Consider the following 8,733-nt stretch of genomic DNA (forward strand, 5'->3'; position numbering starts at 1 on the left):
ATCGGCTCCCACGGTTCGGCACACACGTGATTCGTGGATTAACTGCTAAATTGAACCATCATAGAGTGAAAGAGTATCATTTGGACGTGTTTTGTTTTGCCAATTTACACATTCAAACAATTTTAAATGCAGAAGAAGAGGTGCTTGTGCTTTATCTGTGCGCACAACCGCACTCGAACAATCCGAACCGAACAATCTCAGCGAGTGTTCTCTCGGTTCTGTCATGAGTGAACAGTGGAGAAAGAAACCGGATGTTTATTCACTCTTAAAGTGACGTCAGCCTAATATTCCTGCTGTTGTCTGTGTCAGTAATGTTAATAAAACAACTAAATACAGCTTTAACAAAGATGAAACTATATTTAATTTCTACAGTGAACAAATAGTGTTATTTTACATTTAGGCTTAATTATTCATTTCTGCACCTGAATACTACTTATTTAGTATTCATCTCTGCTTGTAATTTGTGTGTTTGTTCTTATTTTATCACTGACTGTTCACTTGTTTTTAATAATGTTTGAACAGAATAATGTTATCAGTGAGGCTAGTAGTTTTTGATGTGGTATTGAAGAACTTCAGGTGAGCTTTAAGTAATAAATGAAAAGCAAATCGATCTGTGGCTCAAAAAGCGTAAATGATCCGAACCGTGTATTTTGTGATCCGTTGCATCACTAACATTTCCTCTGTTGTTTCCCTCTCTGAAGCTGTACGGCGAGTTTGCGGATCATTTCCGGTTGTCGGAGTGTAAGCTGGCTATAATTCACTGTGCGGGACATTCGGATCCGATCCTGGTGCACTCGCTGTGGCAGGAGATCATTGAGAAGGGTAAAGCCACAGATGGTCTTATATTAGGGAGATATCCATCTATCTCTGACCCTTTTTTAGGCTAAAGGTTGGCATGCTGGTCATCTAGTGGCTTTGGTAAAACCTCTCCAGTTTGGTCGTGTTCCTGTGTCAGGGATGTAAGGGTGGATTTCCTGCAGGGGTTCAGGCTGCAAGACTGCCGAATGACTAAAGAAACGTGAAAACTGAACATTTCTTGTCCAATACCACCCACTGCCACTTACACCAGCGACGGAAATAAGCGCAGTTACAAGAGCTTAATATGTGGGAGGAGTGATGATACTGTATTGCAGTAGGTAGCACTTCAACGTCATTACCAGATCAAAACTAGTTAGCGCATTATTTGTAATTGAAAATGTTTAATGACAGAATATGGTTTTGGTTACACTTAAAATAGTTACAAAATATATGTGTGAGATGATGATGATGATTTATACCATTAATTGTACCCAGCATATATGTAAAAATGTTACCAGAGAGAGAGAGACAAAGAAAAGAGGAAGTAAAGAGAGAGCGCCCCAAGAAAGGGACCCAGAGAATAAAAGAGCAATAGTTACGATCTTCTTTTATCCTTTCCCTGACCATGTGACTAAAACCCAAATGTGAGACGTTCAAACTGACCAATCAGATAATTAGGCTACAACTTCCCCCATCGTAAAGGTGTGACAATACATAAACCCCCGAAGTACACACATCTCGTCCTACAGGTCTTGATCCCTATCAGCCCCTCTGTGCCTTTAGGAACTCCAAATGGTCCTTGGGGAAAGAAAACAGTAAAGCAAATGTCTTGGTTCATTTGAAATATCTTGGACTATCTTCAGTCCTACAGGGATGTGTGTGTGTGTGTGTGTGTGTGTGTGTGACGGCTGCTTGTGTGTTTCAGAGCTGAGTGACAGTGTGGCCATGAGCCCAGCGGACCGGATGAGAGCGCTGAGCCTGAAGCTCGTGTCACTGGGAAAGTCGTACGCTGGAACGCCACGATACTTTCCATTAGGTACCGTTTCCCCCATCGGTTCTGAGGTCGACTTAGGCCTGGGTATCGAGGTCAAGACTTTTTAAAATATTAAATTAATAATTATTATTAATTTAATTATATTAAATGAATAATATTATATTATTAAAATATATTTTTTAACCCGTCAAAATAAAAGTTTGGTTTAACTTAAAAAAACTGATAGAAATATATTACTCTTGTACATTATAATGGATATTTTAATGTAATAGTACTACTACCTCTATTTCTAATAATAATAATAATAATAATACACTTATTATTAAAACAAATTTTCTTCCATGATATAATTTTAACAGTAAAATTGTTGTGTATCAGTTGTTTGCCAAAAAATTCATTTTCATTTGAATAAATGATACATTAATGTTTATGCCTTCATTTGATTACCAGAAAAATTAAAATACACAACGCAAAATAATATAAAAAAATAAAATAAATATTTCATAGGGCCCTATTATTGTATACAAATTAATAAATTACATTATTTTTATAAATTCAATTAATTAGATACGTTTTTGATTAAAGCATTAAAATGGAATATAGATTAAATAAAAAGGAAAGCACAGAACTTGGTAAAAATAAAATAGAATTTGGAAGGAAAAAAAAAACATTAAGAATGGAATTTTTGTTAAAAACTGTTAATAAATTGCTGTTAAATTGGACAAGTTTCATGATTTCAATTAATTACACATGTTTTTGAGTAATAAAATTTAATTTAACCACCCAGAAAAAGCAAATATTGAATCCTGAAAAATGAAAACGGGACAAACGGAATTGGCTCAGATTACACTAGGGATCGTGTAAAGTGTGCTTATCCTGAAGGTCGGCTGCATTAGCAGTTTAGCTCTCTTGTTTTTCCCTCTTCACAGTGATGTCACCGCCTCTGCTATAACATTTTCTGTTCATAAAGTTGGTATGGATAAAAGTATGGTTCAGGAAGCGGTACTGAGGTCATGGTATGGGTGTGGAGAACTGTTGAACGATCCCCAGCCCTAATCACCTGTGTGTGTGTGTGTGTGTGTGAAGCTCGAGTGATCTCTCTAACGCTGTGATGCGCTCCTCAGATTTCCTGGTGAAGTTCCTGGAGCAGGAGGTGTGCCGGCTGAACTGGGACGTGGGCTTCGTCACCTTCACCATGCAGGAGATCGGCGTCCAGCTCCCTCGACTGCTGGAGGTCTACGACCAGCTCTTCAAGACACGGGTACGAGAGCCACTGAGCACCTCAAGCTCATTTAGTTTTCCCATAATCCTATTAAAGGGACACTTCACCGATTAGCATGATTAGCTTTGTATCAGTAGAAACCCGGTAGTGTTTTCATTTTAGTTTTTTATTTGTTTAGTTTAAAAATATTTTTTATTATTATTTATTCATTCATCCATAATACTTTTAAGGATTAATGGTAGTTATATATTTATTTACTTTTTTCTTATTTATTCATTTATTTATTTTAGGATTTTTTATTTGTTTATTACTCCATAATTGCTTAACGTATATTTATTTACTTTTAAAAAATATGTATTTATTTATTTATTATTTCAGTATTATTTATAAATCCATTATCCTATTAAGGATTGCTTAATGGAAGTTGTATTTTTGTTTTTTATTATTTAGTAATTAATCCATAATACTTTTAACGATTGCTTAATGGTAGTTATATATTTATTTACTTTTTTCTTATTTATTCATTTATTTATTTTAGGATTTTTTTTATTTGTTTATTACTCCATAATTGCTTAATGTATATTTATTTACTTTTAAAAAATATGTATTTATTATTTCAGTTAGGGCTGCTCGATTATGGAAAAAATCATAATCACAATTATTTTGGTCAGTATTGAAATCACGATTATGTAATGTGTTGCATTTATTAAAAAGACACGGTAACACTTTACAATAAGGTTAATTAGTTAACATTAGTTAATGTATTAACTAACAATGAGAAATACATTTGTTACAGTATTTATTAATCTTTTTTAATGTTAGTTAATAAAAATACAGCTGTTCATTGTTCATGTTAGTTCACAGTGTATTAACTAATGTTAACAAATACAACCTTTCATTTTAATAACATATTAGTAAATGGTGAAATTAATATTAACTAAGATTAATAAATTGCTGTAGAAGTATTGTTCATTATTAGTTAATGTTAACTAAGGTAGTTAACTAATGCTAATTAATGAACCTTATTGTAAAGTGTTACCAAATACACCTTTCAAGAATTCTTAAAAAAAAAAATCGAAATTTGAACATTGATTGTACTTTTTGAACTATTAAAATAAATAATATAACAGATAATACTTCAATGAGTATTTTAATAATTCCCGCAGGTCTACCACTTATGATGCGGGAAATTCCCCCGCAAACATTGACTCACTTTAGCCTGTAGATTGTATGAGTATCCTAAATGAATCCACACAGATTATAAAATCAAATCAATCATTTTAAAACTTTCTCCAAGACGCAATTTCACAAACCGCGCAAGTGTTCAGCGGTGCTGCGTCTCTCTCTCTCTCTCTCTCTCTCTCTCTCTCTCTCTCTCTCTCTCTCTCTCTCTCTCTCTCTCTCTCTCTCGGTCTCTCTCTCTCTCTCTCTCTCTCTCTCTCTCTCTCTCTCTCTCTCTCTGTCTCTCTCTCTCTCTCTCTCTCTCTCTCTCTCTCTCTCTCTCTCTCTCTCTCTCTCTCTCTCTCTCTCTCTCTCTCGGTCTCTCTCTCTCTCTCTCTCTCTCTCTCTCGGTCTCTCTCTCTCTCGGTCTCTCTCTCTCTCTCTCTCTCTCTCGGTCTCTCTCTCTCTCTCGGTCTCTCTCTCTCTCTCTCTCGGCCTCTCTCTCTCTCGGTCTCTCTCTCTCTCTCTGTCTCTCTCTCTCTCTCTCTCTCTCAATTTTCAATTTCAATTTCAATTTCAATTTCAATTTCAATTTCAATTTTTTCAATTTCATGTTGCTTTATTGGCATGACAAAAAAAATGCATCTGTGTTGCCAAAGCATAAGAACAAACATATATAAACAACAACAAAGAGTTAATACATCTGATATAGTAATACAAGTAAACAGGATAATTATGATATAGATGCAGATACTAAACACATTATGTGCATTGAAACAATAATATATATATATATATACATATATATATATACACACACATACACATATACATATACATGTATACACACATATATACATATATACATATACATATATATATATACATACGCACACACATACACACATGTACACATATAAAAAAAAAAAAAGAGAATACAGACAAACAAAATAATAATAAAAAAAAAGATATATATATATATATATATAATACATAACTTGTATAAATACCTCTTATACAATTTTCTATTTATTTAGCCTTGTATTGTGGCAGGAGAAGACATATTTAGCTGCTAGCCATGCCGTGCTTTTATCTTCCCCTAATAAAAAAGGAAGCTTTTTGTCCTCAGTGTAGGTAGTGAAGCCTGGTATATATTTTTCAAATTTTTGGAAATATTTGTTTCTTAAGTCTTCATATTTGGGACATGTACATAAGAAATGTAATTCTGTTTCGATATCCTGGTGGCAGTGAGTACAGACTCGTTCCTCTCTTGGTCTCCACACTTTTAAATGTCTACCTCTTTCAATTTCTAGCTCGTGGTCACTGACTCTGTATTTTGTTAAAATTCGTATTTCTTTTGGATTTTTTGTTTTGAGATATTCGGCCAATTGGATATCTCTGTTCAGGGATTGATAACAGAGGAGTTTGTGTTGTATTTTATTTTCATTTTGCCATTGTTCTGTATACTCGTCTTTTAATTTAGTTTCAAATCTTTTGATTGAAGACTGAGGATTGTGTCTGTGGTGACTCTGATGCTCAGTGTACCTGTCTCTCTCTCTACCTGTCTGTCCACTACTGACTGTGTTTATCTCCGTGTATCTCTGAGCCAGCTGGTCCAGGGGGTGGACGTCTGAACCCCGCTGGTTGCTCAGGAGAGCTTTGTATGCAATGGAATTTTTATCAGCTTGATTTAAATGCTGCCAAAATTTAATTGACCTTTTTTGGATTTGGATTTTCAGAGGGAATATACCGAGTTCTGCTCTGCATGCATTATTTGGGGTGTTTGGGCGAACTTTTAGAATCATTTTACAGAATTCCAGTTGCAGTTTTTCAGTGGGAGTTTTATCCCAGTTTTTAAATTCTGGATTCGAAATCGGGCCCCAAACTTCGCTTCCGTAGAGCATTATTGGTGTAATCAGAGAATTGTAGATTTTTAGCCAAATTCTTGCGGGGATATTTGTTTTTCCAAATTTGCATTTGATTGCATACAAAGCTCTCCGAGCTTTATTACATAGTGTGTTTATGGCCAGGTTGAAACTCCCTGATGCACTAATTTCAACCCCTAAGTAATTATATGAACCCTTTTGTTCTAGTCTGGTGTTGCCCAGAGTGAAGTTGTAACTCTGTCTATTTCCCAGAGATCTGGCTCTCCTCTGAAATACCAGAACACTGGTCTTTTTCAGATTGACTGTCAGTGCCCATTTCCATCTCTCTCTCTCTCTCTCTCGGTCTCTCTCTCTCTCTCTCTCTCTCTCTCTCTCTCTCGGTCTCTCTCTCTCTCTCTCTCTCTCTCTCTCTCTCTCGGTCTCTCTCTCTCTCTCTCTCTCTCTCTCTCGGTCTCTCTCTCTCTCTCTCTCTCTCTCTCTCTCTCTCTCTCTCTCTGTCTCGGTCTCTCAAAATGCGCTGGACAAAGCAAGCGTCGAAACTACACTTTCGCGTTTAGGAGTCGGGACATGATGGAATTGTCACTTACACAATCGGGCCAGCATTGCATCGTAACTAAAGGTTATCATTTCCACTTCTTTTTAAGTCTTACCAGTTTAAACGTTCAAGCTGAGAGAGTTTACGGCTTCGGGAGGGGCGGATGTGCGCGTGCGCGCGTCATTCAGAACACAAGACAAAATTATCGCAAAATAATCGTTTTTACTCGATTGTACTATTTTGGTGATCGTTGGGATCGAAAAAAAAAAAAAAATCGAAATTCAATTAATTGCACAGCCCTAATTTCAGTATTTTGTAATATTATTTATAAATCCATAATCCTATTAAGGATTGCTTAACGGAAGTTGTTTATTTATTTATTTAAAAAATATTTGTTTTTTATTATTTAGTAATTAATCGATAATACTTTTAACGATTGCTTAATAGTTATATATTTATTTACTGTCTTATTTATTAATTTATTGATTTATTAGGATTTTTTTTATTTGTTTATTACTCCATAATCCTTTTCTAAAAATTGCTTAATGTATATTTATTTACTTTAAAATATTTATTTATTTATTATTAGGGTTTTTTTTGGGGGGGGGGTTCATAATCCATAAGATTGCTTAACAATAGTTATTTATTTATTTTCTTTCAAAAATATTTATTTTTTATATTTAGTAATTAATCCATAATACTTCTAAGGATTGCTTAATGGTAGTTATATATTTATTTAAATATAGTATATTATAGTTACAAAGTGTATTTATTCATGCATTTTGTTTTAATATAATATTTCAGATTTTTTGGATCTTGCACTCAAATAGTCAAAAAATATATATATATATATTATTATTTTTTTTATTATTATTTATATATATATAATTTTTTTTATTATTTTTTATTATTAATATTTATTTATTTATGTGATTGACAATGATTTGTGTGTGTCTGCAGGACCCGTGTTGGCAGCGCCTGAAGAAACCTCTTCATCTGGTGCAGTGCATCCATGTGCTCCTGTCGGGATATGTGGATGATCCCAGCCGTGTGCCCACCTATGACAGGTAAACCTCATCTCCTCCAGTTCTTCTCTACTATTCACATCATACCGTCCTTCACTCACTCCCTCCCTCTCTCAGACGGAGGTTCACTAACGCCTGTCTGGATAACATCTGTGGTTATCTGGTGGAGCTGCAGTCCTTGAGTCCAAACGCGGCCCTGCAGGACATCATACGCAACTTCAAATCCCTTCAGGCCAAGCTGGAGAAGCTCCACTGAGGACGGGGAAGGTCACGGTGTTTACAGTGGGCTGGACGTCTCGTCACACCAGCTCTTCAGGCTTTAGATTCACTGCTGCCTTTGTGCCAGACACTGACTAATGCTCACTCATCCAGCCGTGGAAATGCCCAACGGACGGCCAAAATAAACACTTCAGATGTGTGTTCTCTGCTTTGCAGAAGTTTTTGTGCTGAGAATTCCAGATATGAGGGTAAATCTTGCTAAAATTCTCCTGTGTTTATCGTTAATCATTGGTATCTGTACAGTATTTGTTGATAAACTGTCCCGTGAGGCACTTATTCGAGATGTTTTCTACTGCTAAACACTTTCTGAGAGTGCGGAAACACTTTTTCTTACGTGTGCAAACTGGATAAACGCTGAGGATGAAGCAAGCCATTATAATATTCACCATATCTGTGGCAAATTTCCCATCAATGCTGTTTTCTTTTAAGTGTCTTCTCTGAATGGAAACGTCATGCTCTCGGGCGTTTTGTGACTGTTTTATGAAAATTACTCATTTTTATGAAAGTCTGAATTGGTTTCAACCACCATTTAGTTTTGTGTAATATCTATTGCAAATGATTTGAAATAATAAAAGTTTTGTTTTAAATCACAATTGTGTAAAATTTATCATTTTCTGAGAAATTGTTTGTTTTTCTGAAAGCATTTTAAAGATTTTACTATATTCTTTGTAATTTACATAATCTATATATAAATAATTTACATTATATATATTTATAGAGAGATATTGTTATAAATTAAACATTTAAAATACAAATGAAAATATTTTAAATTGATTGAAAATACAAATGATTTAAAATTGTGTGTGTGTGTGTGTATATATATATATATATAT

At 34.6% G+C, this 8,733-nt stretch overlaps 1 protein-coding gene across 6 annotated transcripts in view; it reads left to right on the forward strand.

The window, feature by feature from the left end:
- The window catches only part of nup155 (nucleoporin 155), a 47,576-nt gene extending 39,084 nt beyond the window's left edge, over positions 1 to 8,492 (forward strand). For all 6 annotated transcript variants that reach the window (XM_081353678.1, XM_081353680.1, XM_081353681.1 and 3 more), the window contains 5 exons: positions 702 to 822; positions 1,724 to 1,834; positions 2,917 to 3,053; positions 7,557 to 7,663; positions 7,739 to 8,492. In XM_081353678.1, coding sequence (XP_081209804.1) covers positions 702 to 822; positions 1,724 to 1,834; positions 2,917 to 3,053; positions 7,557 to 7,663; positions 7,739 to 7,877 — 615 coding nt within the window. In that variant the 3' untranslated portion in view covers positions 7,878 to 8,492. The remainder of the gene's footprint in view (positions 1 to 701; positions 823 to 1,723; positions 1,835 to 2,916; positions 3,054 to 7,556; positions 7,664 to 7,738) is intronic.
- The last annotated feature ends 241 nt before the right edge of the window (positions 8,493 to 8,733 follow it).

The sequence above is a fragment of the Scardinius erythrophthalmus genome, assembly GCF_964197995.2.
Source record: "Scardinius erythrophthalmus genome assembly, chromosome: 23".
Classification (NCBI taxonomy): Eukaryota; Metazoa; Chordata; class Actinopteri; order Cypriniformes; family Leuciscidae; genus Scardinius; species Scardinius erythrophthalmus.